The 21,432-nt window shown below is 46.8% G+C and overlaps 1 protein-coding gene across 1 annotated transcript in view; it reads left to right on the top strand.

The window, feature by feature from the left end:
• The window catches only part of NBEAL2 (neurobeachin like 2), a 199,812-nt gene that overhangs the window by 72,081 nt on the left and 106,299 nt on the right, over positions 1-21,432 (top strand). The window contains exons 2-4 of the mRNA XM_077936672.1: positions 11,373-11,461; positions 15,605-15,769; positions 21,045-21,126. Of these exons, the coding sequence (XP_077792798.1) occupies positions 11,373-11,461; positions 15,605-15,769; positions 21,045-21,126 (336 nt within the window). The remainder of the gene's footprint in view (positions 1-11,372; positions 11,462-15,604; positions 15,770-21,044; positions 21,127-21,432) is intronic.

Genomic DNA, 21,432 nt, shown 5'->3' with positions numbered 1-21,432 from the left:
GTGGAGTGTAGCTGTGAACCAGTGAGTCCCTTGTTTGAGTCCAGGCAGAGACATCACCTTGCCAACAAAGGTCCATATAGTTAAAGCTCTGGTTTTCCCAGTAGTGATGTATGGAAGTGAGAGCTGGACCATCAAGAAGGCTGATTGCCGAATTCTGGTGCTGGAGGAGACTCTTGAGAGTCCCATGAACTGCAAGAAGATCAAACCTCTCCATTCTGAAGGAAATCAGTCCTGAGTGCTCACTGGAAGGTCAGATCCAGAAGCTGAGGCTCCAAGACTTTGGCAGCCTCATGAGAAGAGAAGACTCCCTGGAGAAGACCCTGATGTTGGGAAAGATGGAGGGCACAAGGAGAAGGGGACGACAGAGGACGAGATGGTTGGACAGTGTTCTCGAAGCTACCAGCATGAGTTTGATCAAACTGTGGGAGGCAGTGGAAGACAGGAGGGCCTGGCGTGCTCTGGTCCATGGGGTCACAAAGAGTCGGACACAACTAAATGACTAAACTTGGATTGAAATTAAGTGGTTTCTAGCTGAAATGGTATAAAAGAATATGAAAAAATGTTTTTTTATAAGTACAAATTCAAGGTTATAATAATTTAAGATTAAAGATCTGGGTAGAATAAAGAGGGAAAGAAACTGCTGAGTTAATAAATTGAACTGGAATACAAAAAAGGGAGGTATGAGGAGGTCCGAGAAACAAGTAAATGAAAAATAATGTGATGAAAAGATTGATTGTTTTTAACTATTATTATTTTGTATTTTTATTTGGTATTTTTCTATTTTGTAATGTAAAAATCTTAATAAATTTTTTTAAAAAAACACAACTAAATGACTAAACAACAACAACAACAACAATTTGACAGCAGCAGCCAAGGTGAAAAATCCGATGATACGAAGGACTCCCAGATACCTAATGCGCTGTAAAAATATTTTCCACCACCCCACCCCCCGATAGTCACTTGCAAAATTTGACACCCTTTCGCAGAGTTGTGCCAGCCCGGCAGACAGGAATCAGGTAGAGATCAGGGGTTGGCAGAGTGGGATCTACTGACAGATCTCTCGGTGATCTGCAATAGATCAATAGATCAGGCAAAGCTTTCCAACTGTCTTAACAGCAACAAAACGACTTGGGCTGCTGAATTAGGGCCCCTCCTGATGTTCTTTGCACTGGGCTGTCATGATTATTTGTGCTATTGATGCTATCGCAGCAATCATAGAATCTTAGCATTGAAAGGGATCTCCAAGGGTCATCTAGTCTGACCCCCGCAATGCAGGAATCTCACCGAAAGCATCCACGACAGGTGGCCATCCAGCCCCTGCTTAAAAACCTCCAAGGAAGGAAAGACCACCACCTCCGCTGTTATTTGTTTATTTTTGCTTCTTTTAAAGTTGTCCATGGAGGCGCAGGTTAATTCTGTGTCCAGGGCAGCTGTCTACCAGCTCCATCTGGTATGCAGACTGAGACCCTTTCTGCCCGCAGACTGTCTCTCCAGAGTGGTGCATGCTCTGGTTATCTCCCGCTTGGACTACTGCAATGCGCTCTACGTGGGGCTACCATTGAAGGTGACCCGGAAACTGCAATTAATCCAGAATGCGGCAGCTAGACTGGTGACTGGGAGCGGCCACCAAGACCACATAACACCAGTCCTGAAAGACCTCCATTGGCTCCCAGTACGTTTCCAAGCACAATTCAAAGTGTTGGTGCTGACCTTGAAAGCCCTAAACGGCCTCGGTCCTGTATACCTGAAGGAGCGTCCCCACCCCCATTGTTCTGCCCGGACACTGAGGTCCAGTGCCGAGGGCCTTCTGGCGGTTCCCTCGCTGCAAGAAGTGAGGTTACAGGGAAGCAGGCAGAGGGCCTTCTCGGTAGTGGCGCCTGCCCTGTGGAACGCCCTCCCATCAGATGTCAAGGCAATAAACAACTATTTTAGTTTTAAAAGACATCCCTGTTTAGTGAAGTTTTTAATGTCTGATGCTGTATTGTTTTTAATATTCAGTTGGAAGCCGCCCAGAGTAGCTGGGGAAACCCAGCCAGATGGGCGGGGTATAAATAAATTGTTGTTGTTGTTGTTGAAGGAAGCCCAACAAAACGTGAGTCTGGTGGGACTCGAACCCACAACCTATGAATGACTTCACCCAGTCATTAGCCCAGAAGTCCAATGCGCTATCCATTGCGCCACAGAGCCTGCTTGCCACCACCTCCACTGTTGAACAGCTCTTGCCATCAGAAAGTTTTCCCCGATGTTTAGCTGGAATCTCCTAGGTAAAGGTAAAGGTACCCCTGCCCGTACGGGCCAGTCTTGACAGACTCTGGGGTTGTGCGCCCATCTCACTCAAGAGGCCAGGGGCCAGCGCTGTCCGGAGACACTTCCGGGTCACGTGGCCACCGTGACAAAGCTGCATCTGGCAAGCCAGAGCCGCACACGGAAACGCCGTTTACCTTCCCGCTAGTAAGCGGTCCCTATTTATCTACTTGCACCCGGGGGTGCTTTCGAACTGCTAGGTTGGCAGGCGCTGGGGCCGAGCAACGGGAGCGTACCCCGCCGCGGGGTTTCGAACTGCCGACCTTTCGATCGGCAAGCCCTAGGCGCTGAGGCTTTTACCCACAGCGCCACCCGCGTCCCTCTAGTCTTGTTATTAATATTTTTGTATGGAAATGCATCTTACGGATATTTTGAAAACCAAAGGAGTTCCTAATTTAAAGCAGACCCCTTTAAAAAGCCGGCGAGTGGCCGGATGCTCTCCACACCAGAGCGTCCATGTTCATGTTATCCAAGCAGCAGTTTGGTGGGGGGTCTTTGTGGGGGGGGGGACGATGGAGAAAAGGGGAACTAGGCAAAGACAATAATCTCTAGGCTTTATTTTCCTCCTTATCTCTGGTCTGGATTTTTGCTGTAAATAGAGAAGGGGCCTGGCGGTGTGTTATGGCCCCATCTCGCCGTGTTTGCCGACAAAGATTACCGCGGAATGTTAGCTCTTGTTTTTAGCAAACGGCTGGTCTGGAAACTAGCCTGAAGGTCACTCGGTCCAGCCGCAGACCTGAAGGCCGTTCTGTGCCCTGAATTAGGGGCAGAACGTGCCCACGTCCTAAAACACCCACATTGCATATGTTTGGGAAACTGGGTGGGCTCAGGCTGAACGCCAAGTGTTCTCCAGATCTGAGTGCATAGGCTTCTGAACAGGACACTAAAATGGACTTATACATTGCTTTCCTTGGTTGTGCCCATTTGATTTTCAGCATCTTTCCATCTTTCTCTCTCCCATATATGCAATGCCCAGAGAAAATTCTTTATCGCCTGCTCTTAACTGGTTCTCTGGTCAATTCCCCCCCATGAAGTGACTGTCAAGCTCTAACCTGATAAAGATCCACAAATTACGCACCCGGTAGTCAAATTTGCTCTGGCAGCTGCGAAGCTCCGTTCCGGCTATGCTAATGCTTTCTAATTTTAAAACTTTATCCTGTAAATTTTTTATCCTGTAAACTTTTATAGGTTATGTTGTGTGGTTTGTCTTGCCCTCTGCTGTTCGTTGCAAAGGCCTTTGGCTACACACAATAAAACGATGGATTGTATCTTTCTCTCTCGCTGTAATTTTTAAAAAATACACTTTCCACTTTGCATTTTCTGCATCGTACATCTTTCGTCGTACATTGTTTCTATACCGACTTCCCCGCCTATCACTCCTTGACTTTCTAGGCGACCTTAGTTGGCTGAATATCCGTTAATTTCTCTACCCTGTTTCCTTCCCTCAATTCCTTCGTTTTGTTAACTGTTGCTCAAGAGATTATCCCTACTTGCAGATTGGTTTTAATATCCTCTCCTTTTAAGTATTCTCCAAAATATTCCCATTTGCCCCTTGTTTGCCTCTCACCCCAGTTCCTCAGTTTGGCTGTCATATTTGCTCATTCTGCAAACTCTGTCAATTTATACATCCATTGTTCTTTCATTGGGACTGCTTTTTCTTCCCAATTCTTAGCATGACCTAGTCTTGCTGCTGCTCTTGAAGCCCTGGGTTCAAGTCCTGCTCTCCAGGGCAGGATAGAACAATCTTGCTCCATCTTCAGATTTTGGAAGATGGGTATCATATCTCCTCTCAGTCTCCTCTTTTCCAGGCTTCAACTGTTCCTCATAAGGCAGGCTTCCTCAACCTCGGCCCTCCAGATGTTTTTGGCCTACAACTCCCATGATCCCTAGCTAGCAGGACCAGTGGTCAGGGATGATGGGAATTGTAGTCTCAAAACATCTGGAGGGCTGAGGTTGAGGAAGCCTGTCCTAAGACATGGTTTCCAGACCCTTGATCATCTTAGTCTCCCTCCTCTGCACACCTTCCATCTTGTCAACATCCTTCTTAAATTGTGGCGTCCAGAACTGGACACAATATTCCAGGTGTGGTCTGACCAAGGCAGAAAAGAGTGGGACTATGACTCAGGGGGGGACGCAGGTGGTGCTGTGGGTTAAACCACAGAGCCTAGGACTTGCTGATCAGAAAGTCAGCGGTTCGAATCCTCGTGACGGGGTGAGCTCCCGATGTTTGGTCCCTGCTCCTGCCAACCTAGCAGTTTGAAAGCACATCAAAGTGCAAGTAGATAAATAGGTACTGCTCCGGCGGGAAGGTAAATGGCGTTTCCGTGCGCTGCTCTGGTTCGCCAGAAGAGGCTTAGTCATGCTGGCCACATGACCCGGAAGCTGTATGCCGGCTCCCTCGGCCAATAAAGCGAGATGAGCACCGCAACCCCAGAGTCGTCCACGACTGGACCTAATGGTCAGGGGTCCCTTTACCTTTAGGACTCAGGGAGATGAGATGATGTTGCTTATTCATTCTGATTTGTTTGCGGGGAGGCTAGTCAAGGTTGCATCAAAGCAAGTTGTTATCCCACACTTTGTATGGTCTTCCCATCACTTTCCATTTCACAAAAGAAAATCAGATACTCTGGGGAAGTGGGTTTCTTGCGCAATCAACTTTAATTGTGCAACCAGAATTTGCCAGAATGTGATCGAATGTGCTGTGCGAATAGGTCTTTCCTTTTGTCCTTCTGCTTCATTAGATGACCCCCAGACTTTTTCCACTTTGTGCATAATTTTATAAGCCTCTGGTCCGCTTTACTGCACAGTGGCACCTTGGTTCTCAAATGCCTTGGTACTCAAACAACTTGGAACCCAAACACTGCAAACCCGGAAGTAAGTGTTCCGGTTTGCGAAGTATTTTCAGAAGCCGAACGTGCTCCATTTTGAGTGTTACGCTTCCGTTTTGAGTGCCACGCTTCCGATTTGAGTGTTACGCTGAGGTCTGTCTATTTTTGCTATTTATTTTGCGTTTTTGGTTTTTACCGCTCTTTTTGTTTTGTTCTTGTGACTGTGTGGAGCCCAGTTCAGCTACTGGTGGATTGATTGTGTGACTGCAGTACATTGTTTATTGCTTTCATTTTATGGGTCAGTGGTCTCATTAGATAGTAAAATCCATGTTAAATTGCAGTTTTAGGGATTGTTTTTAAAAGTCTGGAACAGAATAACCCTTTTTGCATTACTTTCTGTGGGAAAGTACGCCTTGGTTTTGGAACGCTTTGGTTTTGGAACGGACTTCCGGAACGGATTAAGTTTGAGAACCAAGGTACCACTGTGCTTGTCTTTTTTCTCTGAGCTAAAAACCTCCAAGCATTGTAAAATTTCATCCAGAATTTGGTCCAGCCCCTTCGTCATTCAGGTCCCTGCCCCTGTCTTCATGGCCTTAGTTAATCTTCTGTTACTGAGAATAAATATATCATCGCAGACAAGAGCAGGCAGAATGTAGGCTGTGGTTCTTCAGCGGAGGAACCCCACAAATTTCCGGTGAACCGCTTTGACGCTGTTGGGATTGTTGCGGAAGAACGTTGGCTTGGGTGGAGCAAAGAGCCACTTCATGGCAGTCGAAGTTTCCGGACACCTTTTAAAAAGCAGTCCCACGTAGAACGTGTTGCTGTCGTCTAATCTGGATGCGATTAGGTTGTGACTCACAGCGGCTAGGTCATTCGTCGGCAGGAAAGGGTGGAGCTTGCAAACCAGTCCTGAGCTGATAAAATGCACTTATTGGCTGGGTCACATCAGTGTCTAGGTGCAAGGCAGGTCCAATAGCACCCCATGCTATGAATAACAGCTGTCCCTAGAGAGAATGCAAACCCCAAACAACACAGTAGGGCTGGGCGATACCTGGTTTTCAGCATCATGATACATCACCTACTAAACATCGCAATACAGTGGCACCTCAGGTTAAGTACTTAATTCGTTCTGGAGGTCCATTCTTAACCTGAAACTGTTCTTAACCTGAGGTACCACTTTAGCTAATGGGGCCTCCCGCCGCTGGAGCATGATTTCTGTTCTCATCCTGAAGTAAAGTTCTTCACCTGAAGCACTATTTCTGGGTTAGCGGAGTCTGTAACCTGAAACGTATGTAACCCGAGGTACCACTGTATACCAATATACTGCAGTTTCTGAAATAAGAGTCGAACTATGTAGAGGCACTGACTGGCTTCATGGTTTTCCACACATCGTGATTTTTGCCTGCGACTATTCTTGTGTTTTGCTTCTTCCTGCAATAGGCAGAGGAGCTCTCACCCGGCAGGGTTAACAAGGGGCTGCGCGAATCGAGAGAAGCTTTGGCTGGCTTCATGGTTTTCCCCACACTGTGATTTTTGCAGAGCGCAGAGATGCACGCACACACACATCTTGATTTGCAATACAGTGGTACCTCGGATTACAGATGCTTCAGGTTACAGACGCTTCAGGTTACAGACTCTGCTAACCCAGAAATAGTACCTCAGGTTAAGAACTTTGCTTCAGGATGAGAACAGAAATCGTGCTCCGGCGGCGCAGCAGCAGCAGGAGGCCCCATTAGCTAAAGTGGTGTTTCAGGTTAAGAACGGACCTCCAGAACGAATTAAGTTCTTAACCCGAGGTACCACTGTATGTCATACCCTGGTTCTCAAACGCCTTGGTACTCAAACAACTTGGAACCCAAACACTGCAAACCTGGAGGAAAGTGTTCCGGTTTGCGAACCTTTTTCGGAAGCCGAACGTGTTCTGTTTTGAGTGTTACGCTTCCAATTTGAGTACCACACCTCTGTTTTGAGTATTACATTGAGCAAATAACTTTGCTATTTATTTTGCGGTTTTGTTTTTGTGACTGTGTGGAACCCAGTTCAGCTACTGGTGGATTGATTGTGTGACTGCAGTACATTGTTTATTGCTTTCATTTTATGGATCATTGGCCTCGTTAGATAGTAAAATACATGTCAAATTGCTGTTTTAGGGGTTGTTTTTCAAAGTCTGGAACGGAATAATCCTTTTTGCATTACTTTGTATGGGAAAGCATGCCTTGGTTTTGGAACGCTTTGGTTTTGGAACGGACTTCCGGAACAGATTAAGTTTGAGAACCAAGGGACCACTGTATACAGTAAGGTCAAAAATACTGAAACCAACATCACGATATGGACTTCATACCAGCTTGGGGCGATATATCAATATATCGGCCAGCCCTACAACACAGGTTTGTTGGTTTGAAGCACTTGTACTCTGCTGTTCAGCCAAAAAGGCTTCTAGAGCAAGTTACAGAGAATCGGTTAAAACGAGGCAGCTGCCTCCTGCAGGTTTACGAGCTGAAAGACGCAGCACGAAAGGAAAAGGTGAGAGGGAGGGAAGAGGAAAAAAGCGACGTCGGGCACAGAGGTGGTATATCTGTTGTTGGGCTGGCCGTTTTCTCAGCCAGCGGTCCTCTTGGTTTTGACCTCCTTGCCCACATCATCAGCTCCAAGCATCAGTTCAGGACTTCTGCAGGTCTTCCTATGAATGAATTATGGGAAGGGGTGATGGAGTGAAGTGTTCTCATTATACTGGTTTTTGTTGTTGTTGTTTAGTCGTTTAGTCGTGTCCGACTCTTCGTGACCCCCTGGACCAGAGCACGCCAGGCACTCCTGTCTTCCACGGCCTCCCGCAGTTTGGTCAAACTCATGCTGGTAGCTTCCAGAACACTGTCCCACCATCTCGTCCTCTGTCGTCCCCTTCTCCTTGTGCCCTCCATCTTTCCCAACATCAGGGTCTTTTCCAGGGAGTCTTCTCTTCTCATGAGGTGGCCAAAGTCTTGGAGCCTCAGCTTCAGGATCTGTCCTTCCAGTGAGCACTCAGGGCTGAGTTCCTTCAGAATGGAGAGGTTTGATCTTCTTGCAGTCCATGGGACTCTCAAGAGTCTCCTCCAGCACCATAATTCAAAAGCATCCATTCTTCAGTGATCAGCCTTCTTGATGGTCAAGCTCTCACTTTCATACATCACTACTGGGAAAACCATAGCTTTAACTCCTCCAGCACCATAATTCAAAAACTATACTGGTTAGGGTTGGGGTTTTTTGCAGTCGGAACTCACCAGAACTGAGTTCCGGCCCCTCTCAGGTGGGCACCATTGTCACTGTGAGTTCTGGCACCTCTTTTTCTAGAAAAAATAGCACTGACGCTGACTACAGTCATACCTCGGCTTACGAACGCTTCGGGTTGTGCGTTTTCGGGTTGCGGACCACGCCGAACCTAGAAGTAGGTTACAGTCATACCTCGGGTTGCGAATACTGTGGGTTACATCTTTTCAGGTTCCGTCCCGCGGCAACCTGGAAGTACCGGAAAGGGTTACTTCCGGGTTTCTCTGCTCGCGCATGCTCAGACACGCAAAATAACGTCACGTGCATGCGCAGGTTGCGTTCCGGAACGGATCCCGTTCTCAACTAGAGGTACCACTGTACTTCTAGGTTTTAGCACTCGCGCATGCGCAGAAGCACAAACTGAAATCACGTACATGCGCAGACGCGTGTTACGTGCATGCGCAAATGCGGCGCTTCAGGCTGCAAACGCTGTGGGTTGCAAATGTGCCTCTCGCACGGACATAGCCGCCAACTTTCAGATTTGAAAATAAGGGATCAGCAGCCTCACCTGTCCTGGGGACAGTCTACGGGATATCTAACGATACGGGATAGCAGCGGGAAACGGCGCTTTGAATAAGGGAATTTCCTGCCAAAAAAGGGATGGTTTACAGCTATGCGCACGGATCACGTTTGCAACCCGAGATATGACTGTATTCAGAAGCTTCAGTTTCCCAATCCAACCTACTATTTAGCGGACCCTTTCTAAAAAGAATTGTGCAATTATTCCTTTTATCTCTCGCTTCCCGGGACGTATCATTGCTTTATTGCACTTTTAAAAAAATATACGAGTGTGTAAACGTTATATTTTGTTATTCTGGATTGTGTTTACGCTGCCCCGGCTCCCTTTGGGAGGAAGGGTGGTGCGAAAATGCAACAATTAAAATTCTCCTTATATATGGTTTGGTGCAATTGTTTGCCCTGTGTGCTGCCTCTGCCACCGCCTCCTCCTTCCTGAATTTAACCGTACGGGCGAGATCCCACTGAGTCAGAGATCACATAGTAAACTGGGTGATGTCATGGCATAATATTTGACTGATGTTCCTGTTGAATGGTTTCTTTAAATGTAAAGGTTCATCATTGTTCCACCCGATGTGTATGTCTTTAAGGGGCCAGAGCAAGGGCCAGAGCAAGATAACGAGACCCAACTTTAAAGCTGTGAAACATAGCAGGTGCTGCTGAGTTGTATTTGATTAAGGTGTGTCAGCATTTGGGTTTAGTATATAAGGAGCAGCACCTAGCTCTCCCATTACCCTGGGGTTTGGGTTGGTGGTTGGGTCTGGTTTGGTTGTTAATGTATTTAGTGTAAATGGAGTTTTTGTTTTTCTTATTAAAACCTTGTTTAAGTTATTTTTGAGTCCTTTTCATTTTTAATGCATGATCTCCCCAGCAAGCTATCTGCAGCGCTACCATACTGCAAATAGCCAACATCTTTGGTTATGGGCCCAGCTGCTGAGTGGATGACTGCATATTTTTGGACTCTGAGAAAGGTTTGAAAACTCCTTCTCCTGTTAGTGTAGTTTTTGTGGGTCTGGAAGAGTTCCAGAATGGTTGACCGGGTTCCTGAAGCTGAGAAGGCTCTGGTCTTCCCACAGCTAACAGATGAGAACTATAGTTTATGGTCTTTTCGGGTGGAGGCGCTTTTGACCTCTAGAGAAGTATGGACCTATGTAACTGATGACCCTCCTAACCCTGTGACTAATGCTTGGTCGAAAGGAGATGCAAAAGCCAGGGCGATAATTAATTTGGCAGTCAGCGACCAGCAAGTAGTCTATATAAGGAATAAGAAAACTGCTTAGTAAACATTAGTAAACTTGTGTGTGTGCTGATCAGTGCAACTCATCAGATTTGGCTCATTGTGGTGATGAACGACTGGGTGGGGAGCAATTTTAAACGAATACGTCTTTTTGTTTTGTTCTTTGTTTTAAATAGCTTTTATTGGTTTTTCAATATATACATCCTTTATGAAATATCTTCCGTTTTTTCCTGCTTCCCTCATACCTCCACTTTGTTTTACTTTCAATTTATTCATCCTGCGTATTATTTCCCCAATTAATTCCTAATACCTTTACATCTATTTTTTATTGTATACATTTGTGAATATTTACTCAAACCCTGCCAATGAGTCCAACTTTTCATGTTGTCTCTTCATATATGGTTCCCATTCTCTTTTAAAGTTTTGGTTTAAGTCCCTTTCATGTAATTTATCTGTTAATTTTGCTAATTCTGCATATTCCATGAGTTTGTCTTGCCACTGTCCTTTTGTCGGGGTTCCTTCTGTTTTCCAAGCTTGTGCTAGTAGAATTCTTGCCGCTGTTGTTGCATACACAAATAATTTCCAGTTGTCTTTTCTTATTTCTTGATGTAAAATCCCTAGGAGGAATGCTTCTGGTTTCTTAACATAAGTATTTTTGAACATTTTTTTCAATTCATTATATATCATTTCCCAATAATTTCTGACCTTTTTTGCATTCCCACCACATATGATAAAACGTACCATCTTTCTCTTTACATCTCCAACAAGATTTTTATCCCGTCTTATACATTTTAACCACTTTCTCTGCAAAGAATCAACGCATGCTGAAAAAAACTAGAGCCAAAAATATTTGCCCTAAATCTCGTCCTAAATCTCATCAATTCTTCGGCGATCAACCTTCTTTATGGTCCAGCTCTCACTTCCATACATCACTGCTGGAAAAACCAGAGCTTGAACTATACGGGCCTTTGTTGGCAAGGTGATGTCTCTGCTTTTTAAGATGCTGTCGGTTGCCTACCCTGCCCTATAACTTCGGATATTGAGCTACGAATAATCAATGTCCTCCTAACCGAACGAGCTTTGACATTAGCCCAGTGAGGGCTTGCCTCCTGGGATATTTTGGCCCTGTGATAGAAGGGGATTGCACTTTCTAATCGCTTCTTCTCCTTCCTTTCTTCTTCCAGAAGGACTTGGCGTACCTGCAGCAGTGGCTGGAAGCGTTCGTCGCAAATTTTGAGAAGATCATCACCGTGCATTCGATGGAACCGAGGAGGTAAGCAGAATGCATCTTGCGCTTTGCTAGTGTGGTAGAGCCAGTGTAGTAGTAGCAGTAGTGTAGTAGAGCCAGTGTGGTGTAGTGGTTAAGAGCGGCGGACTCGTAATCTGGTGAACCGGGTTCGCTTCCCCGCTCCTCCACATGCAGCTGCTGGGTGACCTTGGGCTAGTCACACTTCTCTGAAGTCTCTCAGCCCCACTCACCTCACAAGGTGTTTGTTGTGGGGGAGGAAGGGAAAGGAGAATGTTAGCCGCTTTGAGACTCCTTCGGGTAGTGATAAAGCGGGATATCAAATCCAAACTCTTCTTCTTCTTTGCTGGTCCAACAATATCGGTGGTCATTCAGCTGCTTGGTGGATAGGACTCCCTTCCGGCCCTTGAGGGTGAGATGGAAGATGGGGGCTGAATGGAAATTAGGCAATGAAACTAGGCATACGTTTCTCGTAATATAATAACAAGCAGCTCTTGATGCCATTGGTTTAGCTAGTGCTTGGGGAAGTATCCCATTTGCCCAACAGGAGGGCCGTTCCCAGCTTGGCCTGCTAGCATCACCTTCTTTGGCCAGGGCTGCAATATGTCCGGAATTTCCCGGACATAGCCAGGATTCGTCCGTCAAGAATGGCATCTGAGCAGAATTTTCAAAAATTGATTTTAATGTCTGGAGAAACCCAGGTGTATGGCAGCCCATATCAAACAATTTCCCTTAAAATATACCTTAAAAACTTGGATTTTGTTGGAGATTTTGCAAGAAAAGCTCTACAGCTTTGGGCAGGGGAAAGACAAAAAAGGCTTTTGCGTCCGGATTTTCGCTTTCTGAAATGTGGCAACGCTATCTTTGGCAAGCACAGTTGCGGTTCCTGCCTTGGCTCATTGGGCCTGCTTAAGGCATGACTTTTCTGCGTGGCGAGCAATGCTTGCAGGCATGTGAAAAAACACCCAAATGCCCTTGGTGGAAATCGCTTGCCTCGAGGCCTCATCTTAAGCCCTCTCCTTTTCTGTTCCCAACACCATTTGTGTGTTCCCTCGGCCTGTGATTAGCACACTTCCTGGTTTCCACACTGCCGTTGTGTTGCCACACACACACAACTGCCTGTTGTGACAGTTGTTGGAGGGGACCCATCTATGGTGTAGTTCCCCGTTCCTTTTGAGTAGGAGATGTGTGTGTGTGTGTGTGTGTCTGAGAGAAAGAGAGAGAAAGTGCGGAGTACATATTATACAGTGGTACCTTGGTTCTCAAACTTAATCCGTTCCGGAAGTCCGTTCCAAAACCAAAGCGTTCCAAAACCAAGGCGCACTTTCCCATAGAAAGTAATGCAAAACACATTAATCCGTTCCAGAGTTTTAAAAACAACCCCTAAAACAGCAATTTCACATGAATTTTACTCTCTAACGAGACCATTGATCCATAAAACGAAAGCAAGAATCAATGCACTGTACTATAAAACAAATAAGACAGTATTGTAGATGATAAAAATTAAAATTAATTTTTTTTCCTTACCTGCACTGATGATAGTCATTGTTTGGATGGGGGGCTTTTATCCATTTCCGCAGTCACACAATCAATCAGTCGGTAGCGGAACTGGGTTCCACACAGCCACAAAAACAAATTAATTGAAAAAGCCTCAAAAACAAAAACGCAAAATAAATAGCAAAAACAAAAGCGCCAAACTTTATCCGTTCCAGAAGTCCGTTTGACTTCCGAAATGTTCAAAAACCAAGGCATGGCTTCTGATTGGTGCAGGCGCCCTGGAAACAATGGCCGACAGCCGCATTGGATGTTCGGCTTCCGAAAAACGTTCGAGAACCAGAACACTTACTTCCAGGTTTTCAGAGTTTGAGAACCAAGGCACCACTGTATTGCCTTATCTGATCTTATTGTTTGGCTATATATCCTGCAAGCACCTTTTCCACCTGTGCATCCCATCTTTTCTTTGAGGAAAAATGTGAGCTGTTTTGGGGGGTTTTTTGCTTCATCTGCAAAGTATTGGTGGACGGCTAGGGGGCTTGGATCGGTGAATTTAAGCTCTTCGTGCTCTGTTTATGTGATGCGCAATTTCTGTCCCGGAAACGGTTTATGGTCCCGCTCGTCCCTCCCCTGAAAAGCCAAGATCTCTTGTTGAAGGTGCTGGGTGTTTCTGGGAGAGAGAGCCTTATCTCCCTCACTGAACTACAATTCCCAGAGTTCCCTGGGAAGAGGGGTTGACCGTTAAACCGCTACCTGGAAGCCCCTTCGACTTTTCTGCCGACCGTAGGATGGGTATCGCTTGAGCCACCTTTGTTTTTGTGGCTCCTGAAAGGAATGAAGCGGTCTGGATGGAAAAAAAACTTCCTTGCCACTGTCCTGTTTATGGGATGCTCTCCCCAAGGAGGTTTGGCTGGCGCCTTCAATATACAACTTTAAGCGAAAATAATAATAATGATTATTATTATTAATACCCCGCCCTTCCCGGTTCAAAACCAGGCTCTGGGCGGCTAACAACTAATTTAAAACATTCCAGGCCTTGGGCTGGTTGACATCCGATGCCCTTATATTTTTATTTTTGTTTGAAATCATTTTTACAAAGTTTATATTTTTTAAAAATTCAAATACATACCCATATACAGTGGTACCTCGGGTTAAGCACTTAATTCGTTCTGGAGGTCTGCTCTTAACCTGAAACTGTTCTTAACCTGAAGCACCACTTTAGCTAATGGGGCCTCCCGCTGCTGCCGTGCCACCAGAGCACGATTTCTGTTCTTATCCTGAAGCAAAGTTCTTAACCTGAGGCAATATTTCTGGGTTAGCGGAGGCTGTAGCCTGAAGCGTATGTAACCTGAAGCGTCTGTAACCCGAGGTACCACTATACAGAGATTCCTCCGAATCTCAGGACTTCCCCCAACCCGCTCCCTGGAGTCCCATTTTAAACATTTAAAACCGCACCTTCTTCCATACTCTAGTATATCAATCCATATTTTCCGTGGCAATTTGTTGCACTACAAGCGAAATCAAAATCCTGCCAATGTTTCCATCTGCTTACAGTGGTCTCTTAAATAGCTTATAAATTTCCCCCATTCTTTTGTAAAGTTTTTGTCCTCTTCTTGATTTCCCAGTCAGCTTTGCCATTTCAGCATAGTCCATCATAGTTTGCCCTTTTAAAATGTGATGTGGAATTGGGGTGGGTTTTTTTGCCTTGTTTTTGTTCTTGTCTTTGTTATGCATTTTGTGTCTTTTGTGCTGTAATTTTGTATTTAAAACTGCCATGAGATCTATGGATGAAGGGTGGCATATTATCATTTTGTTGTTTAGTCGTTTAGTCGTGTCCGACTCTTCGTGACCCCATGGACCAGAGCACGCCAGGCACTCCTGTCTTCCACTGCCTCCCGCAGTTTGGTCAAACTCATGCTGGTAGCTTTGAGAACACTGTCCAACCATCTCGTCCTCTGTCGTCCCCTTCTCCTTGTGCCCTCCATCTTTCCCAACATCAGGGTCTTTTCCAGGTAGTCTTCTCTTCTCATGAGGTGGCCAAAGTATTGGAGCCTCAGCTTCAGGATCTGTCCTTCCAGTGAGCCCTCAGGGCTGATTTCCTTCAGAATGAAGAGGTTTGATCTTCTTGCAGTCCATGGGACTCTCAAGAGTCTCCTCCAGCACCATAATCCAAAAGCATCCATTCTTCGGCGATCAGCCTTCTTGATGGTCCAGCTCTCACTTCCATACATCACTACTGGGAAAACCAGAGCTTTCACTATACGGACCTTTGTTGGCAAGGTGATGTCTCTGCTTTTTAAGATGCTGTCTAGGTTTGTCATTGCTTTTCTCCTAAGAAGCAGGCGTCTTTTAATTTCGTGACTGCTGTCACCATCTGAGGTGGTGATGATGATAATAACAATAACAATAACAGCAACATCTCTTTTTCAACTACCCAGATGCCTTGGAAGAAGACTTGCCTGTTAATCTGTACCTCCTTCTGCCAGGGAGTGTAGCTTTTTCTCCTTATAGCATCACAACACCCCTATGGAGCAGATTTGGCAGAGAGAGCCCATGGCGTCGTGGGCTAAGCCAGTTTTACCCACCTGGGTAACTTCGGAAGGGAGCGATGTTCTCGAGGGCTGATTTCCACGGAGGGGAGTTTGGAAACTTATTTTTTATGCCCTTTTCTTGCAGGCCGGAGGACTCTGTCTCCGAGATCCCGCTGCTCCCCTGCGACGTCCTGCAGACCCTGACCCAGCAGCTGACGTCTTGTGTGAACCAGATCTCCCGCCAGGAGGTGGCTGAGGCAGGCCTCAACCAGGCCCTCTTGCTGATCAAGTTCTTCATCATCATTTGCAGGTAGGCGTCGTTACTCCTCCTCGCTTTTGGACTCTGGTTAGCGCTGCTTCTCATTTTCTGACTTTTATTTTATTTTATTCATTAAAAATACTTTATTGAATTGCAGAGAGATGCGGCCCTAAGCTATAGCTTGTTTAGCTTATAGGTAAATACGGCACTGTTGCTTTAACAAACAAATTGATGGAACCTCCCATTTAGAGGCAGTCTACCTGCATCCCTAAGGACACGGGTGGCGCTGTGGGTTAAACCACAGACCCTAGGACTTGCCGATCAGAAGGTCGGCGGTTTGAATCCCCGCGACAGGGTGAGCTCCCGTTGGTCAGTCCCTGCTCCTGCCAACCTAGCAGTTCGAAAGCACGTCAAAGTGCAAGTAGATAAATAGGTACCGCTCCGGCGGGAAGGTAAACGGCGTTTCCGTGCTCTGCTCTGGTTCGCCAGAAGCGGCTTAGTCATGCTGGCCACATGACCCAGAAGCTATACGCTGGCTCCCTCGGCCAATAAAGCGAGATGAGTGCCGCAACCCCAGAGTCAGCCACGACTGGACCTAATGGTCAGGGGTCCCTTTAGCTTTTACCTCATGAGGGGCCACCTCATGAGAAGAGAAGACTCCCTGGAAAAGACCCCGTTGTTGGGGAAGATGGAGGGCACAAGGAGAAGGGGACGACAGAGGACGAGATGGTTGGACAGTGTTCTCGAAGCTACCAGCATGAGTTTGACCAAACTGCGGGAGGCAGTGGAAGACAGAAGTGCCTGGCGTGTTCTGGTCCAGGGGGTCACAAAGAGTCGGACACGACTAAACGACTAAACAACAACAACACCTTGGGTTACAGACGCTTCAGGTTACAGACTTCGCTAACCCAGAAATAGTACCTCGGTTAAGAACTTTGCTTCAGGATGAGAACAGAAATTGCACGGCAGCAGCGGGAGGCCCCATTAGCTAAAGTGGTACCTCGGGTTAAGAACAGTTTCAGGTTAAGAACGGACCTCCAGGACGAATAAAGTTCTTAACCTGAGGTAAGGTAAAGGTAAAAGGTAAAGGTACCCCTGCCCGTACGGGCCAGTCTTGCCAGACTCTGGGGTTGTGCGCCCATCTCACTCAAGAGGCCGGGGGCCAGCGCTGTCCAGAGACACTTTCCGGGTCACGTGGCCAGCGTGACATTGCTGCTCTGGCGAGCCAGAGCCACACACGGAAACACCGTTTACCTTCCCGCTTGTAAGCGGTCCCTATTTATCTACTTGCACCCGGGGGTGCTTTCGAACTGCTAGGTTGGCAGGCGCTGGGACCGAACGACGGGAGCGCACCCCGCCGCAGGGATTCGAACCGCCGACCTTTCGATCGGCAAGCCCTAGGCGCTGAGGCTTTTACCCACAGCGCCACCTGCGTCCCTAAACCTGAGGTACCACTGTTTTTTAATATTCTGTTGGAAGCCACCCACAGTGGCTGGGGAAACCCAGGCAGATGGGCAGGGTATAAATAATTAATAATAATAATAATAATAATAATAATAATAATAATAATAATAATAAATAATAATAATAAATTTATTTATTTATTATTATTACTCTCTTGTCCAAAGGGCGCTGCACTCTGCCCCCTTCTCTTCTCGTGCGTCTGAGGAAGAGACAGCATAAAACTGATTTGTCCCACCAAGCCGTCCTGCCCCGAATCGGCCTTTTCTGGCTCCTCGCCCGCTTTGGTTTCCAGCAGCTGAGAGCCTGGGCCGTCCCTTTGCAATAACCAGCTATCGCTCTGCTATCGAAACTCCCTTTCCTTCCTCCCTCCTGGCCTGAGTCCCAGCCCGCCTCCAGCCGTTCTGTTGCCGCTGAATATCTGTGGCTGCTCTGCTTCCCTGGCTCCACCTCTCTTAAAAACACACACACACACACACACACACACACAAAAACCCTGGGCTATTCTGGGTCTGGTGTGCTGCAAAGCCATGCTCTGTCTTCCTGTGAGGTCTGCGAGCCAGAGATAAGGACCGGCTGATAATTGCTCTTCTCGCACAGTTACAAAACACTACCGGGGGGCTGGCAGAGACCTGAAATGAAATTCCCAAGGAGAAGGGTCTTGGCTGGAAGTGCCTTTATTAATAGAGGGGCCAAGAATGCCTTTGAAGTAGGCCTGTGGTGGACTTTGAGAAAGGTGTGGGGGGGGGGGTTCTTTGTTTTTTGCACACCTGCTGGACCTCTGCAGCATCTCCACTGAAACAAGCCTCTTTGCTGAGCTGCCCTGGGTGACTGGCATTCTCTGGAATTGTGCCCGGAACAGGCAACTTGGACGTGAGTCAGGAGCGGAGATTTGCCTGTGCGGAATAATGGCTCAGGGCTTCCAGCCAAGGCCAGGCTAACCGGTTGTGCCCACTCAGACCCCCACCCACCCACCCACCCACCACTTTAGGGGCAAGGCGTAGACAGACCGTTTTCTTCGTGACTTTTTTGTGTGTGTGGACCAGGCCAAGGGGAGATGTTTTCTTCTGTGCACGCGAGAAAATAGGTTAAACCCGCATCCGCTTATCTTGAGTTGATTTTTATCCACTCTGTGCAGGAATATGAAGTTGTCCCATCCGGGTATCGAACCTGCAGCCCAACTGAGCTATGCAGGTTGTGAGCGTCAGGCTATAGGGTTTCGGGTTGTTCTCTTCCTCAGCAGGGCTCTTGTCCCTTGAAAAAGCTTTTCTCTCTTATTGGGGGGAAACTTCACCTACTGAAAAGCGCAGGAGCCCAGCTAGGGAAAAGGTGACAACCCCAAAGAGGACTGCGCTGCCTATGAGTTTGTGTAAAACTGAACCCAGGCTGTGGGGAGTCCCCTGTGTGAAAAACAGCTGTGTTCAAATTGAGTGTGCTTCAACGTTAGGCTTGGGGGAATTTTCAGGCTGGCATTTTGGGGGGTTTCCGTGGGGGATTTTGAGTATTTCCTCAGCATTCAGCTTAAATATATTTAGGGTTTTTGGGCTGGAGGGAGCAGTTGCCCCGTCCGTATTGAAGAGGGTGGTTTAAGCGAAAGCAGCTCCAGTAATTTTCTCTCCGGCGGGAAGAAGAACTGAATCATTGACCCATTTGCCTTCTGTGTGTGTTTGTTGATCTTGATTTTTTAATATATACCATATTTTTCGCTCTGTAAGACGCACCAGACCACAAGACGTACCTAGTCTTTGGAGGAGGAAAACAAGAAAAAAATATATATTCTGAATCTCAGAAGCCAGAACAGCAAGAGAGATCGCTGCACAGTGAAAGCAGCAATCCCTCTTGCTGTTCTGGCTTCTGGGATAGTTGTGCAGCCTGCATTCGCTCCATAAGACGCACACACATTTCCCCTTGCTTTTTAGGAGGGAAAAAGTGAGTCTTATAGAGCAAAAAATACGGGATATGTATATACATTTTTATTGGTTTTTTAACAAACCAGTTCCAACAGTCATACAACATACCTTCTCAACTTATACGATATTTTAGACTTCCGTCAGCACCTCTGATGATTTTCCATTCTTTATCACTTATTCCGCATTTTTAAATTTCTATATTGTCCTTAACTAATAATTCTTTTCATAGTCTTTCTTGTAACATTTCAAGTAATCAAGTAATCCACCTTACAAAACTTCTTGCAAATCTACTAGCGTTCATCACAATTACTTTTCAAATAGTTCATATATTTACTCCAGTCCTCTAAGAATCTCTGATCCCGCAGGTTTCGAATCCTTCCTGTTAATTTACCTAATTCTGCATCGTCGTATCTTGATATTAACACGCATGCACAAACATTATTTCCCTTTGAGCAGCAGCATGATCCCATGGAGAAAATTGCTCTCCCGTTTTGCAGGCTTGTCATCATGCAAACTTCATACGTATTTTCGACTCTGCGTTGTATTGATGGAAGGGGATGCGATGGAACGAGAGCATAGCTGTCAACCGTCCCTTATTTGGCGGGAAACTCCCTTATCCCAGCGCCGTGTCCCGCTGCTGTCCCTTATTGATGATGTCCCTTATATTTCCTGGGTTTCATGCTCGCCCGGCTCAGGAGGGAAGCAGCGGCTCGGGGTCCTCCGCCGTGAGAGAGCGCGCACGCATGAGCTGCCGCGTCTCCGTCTCTCCCTTTTCCCCCTCAAGGGCACGTCGTGAGGAGACGGGTGGCAGCGGGCAGGCAGGCAGCCCCTCTCTTGCAAGACTTCTGCCACGCTGCCAGGGGAAGCTGGAGGCGGCTGAGGAGGTAGCCTGAGGGAGGAGGAAGAGGAGGGGATGGGGAGGGACGCAGAAGGGTGGCGCTTCAGTGGCCGTGGCAGCACCACAACTGCCTCATGCCGGGCTCGCGGGCGGCATGAGCGAGAGTCTCCCTCCCTCCCTCCCTCCCTCCCTCTCTCTCATGCAGGGAAGGGCCGATGGAACTCCTTGCGCCAGGACGACGGCAGCCCCGACTGCTGCTTAGCATCCACTCCAACCAGTGCAGCATCTTAATGTAGTGATTTCCCCCTCTGCATCCCTTTCATAACCCTATTTTTATAAATCATTTGTCCATCCATAGTTCAAATTTTTACTACAAGTTTTCTGTCAATCCTACCAATGTATGTAACTCTTTACAATAGCTTTTCAAATAAATTATAAACTTTCCCCATTCTTTATTAAAGAGGTCCTCTTCCTGGTTTCTAATTCTGCCTGTAAGCTTTGCCATCTCGACGTCGTTCATCGGTTTTGTCTGCCACTATTCTTTGGTCGGAGTTGTAGACCCTTAGGATCATCTAGTCCAATCCCCTGCAAAACACAGTCAGTCGCAGCCAAAGCAGCCTGGCTTCATCAGTGCCAGATTTCTGTATAAGCTCAGCAAAATCCCTTATTTTCGAGGCTGCTGGTCCCTTATTTTCAAATCTGTAAATTGACAGCCATGAACGAGAGACAGGCAGAACCGACTGTCCGGAGTACCGGACGCCGTTTGCAAACAGAGCACCTCCAATTTTCCTAGATCTTGAGGGCTAGAAAATTGGCTGTCGCCTAAATTCATGGGCTGTGCACTCAGGCTCATGGCTTAATTTATATGCAAATTTCTGCAACTGTAATATTAGCAGGACAGCCGCCCCTCCTCCTCTTTGCCAACTTACTCGCTCTCTCATTACCGCCTAGTGTGAGGTGCTTCATACATAATAAATATTACCATTATCTCTCTTTTGCAGCGCATTAGCATGCATGTGAAGAAATTAGCTGGCTTGGGTCTCCGGCGGCTGCAGATGACAAAGGACTTTGTGCTTGTTGGACTGTTTCTCATCCCTCCCCTATTGCTTCTTTCCAGGAATCTCGAAAACGTCCAAACTGACCGGCCCCCGGTGTTTATTCACGAGGTGACCAGTTTGCTTTCTGCTTACTCGAAGAAGGTAAGCTCAAATTCCTCGCCCTGTGTGTTCGCCGGGGCTGGATGCTTCAAATTCCTAGGAACCGAGGAGTTAGCAAGTGGTTCAAGTTAGGTGATGAAATTCACATACCTAGCTCAGAGTCCTTAAGGGGAAGAATGATGGATTTGATGATGGGGAAGAGACAGGGCTTGCTTCCAGTTATATACAGGAGCAACATGCATGCATTATTTGACCGCCAGCATCTCATTCCACCCTTAACGGCCTCCTTTCCTCTTTCCCTTTTCCCGGTTGCTTGCTACATCCATTGGACGAGTACAGGGCAGAAAC

This window comes from Podarcis muralis, chromosome 12, assembly GCF_964188315.1.
Source record: "Podarcis muralis chromosome 12, rPodMur119.hap1.1, whole genome shotgun sequence".
NCBI lineage: Eukaryota > Metazoa > Chordata > Lepidosauria > Squamata > Lacertidae > Podarcis > Podarcis muralis.
The sequence above is the reverse complement of the archived record's forward strand: the minus strand, read 5'-3'. Positions and strand labels throughout refer to the sequence as shown.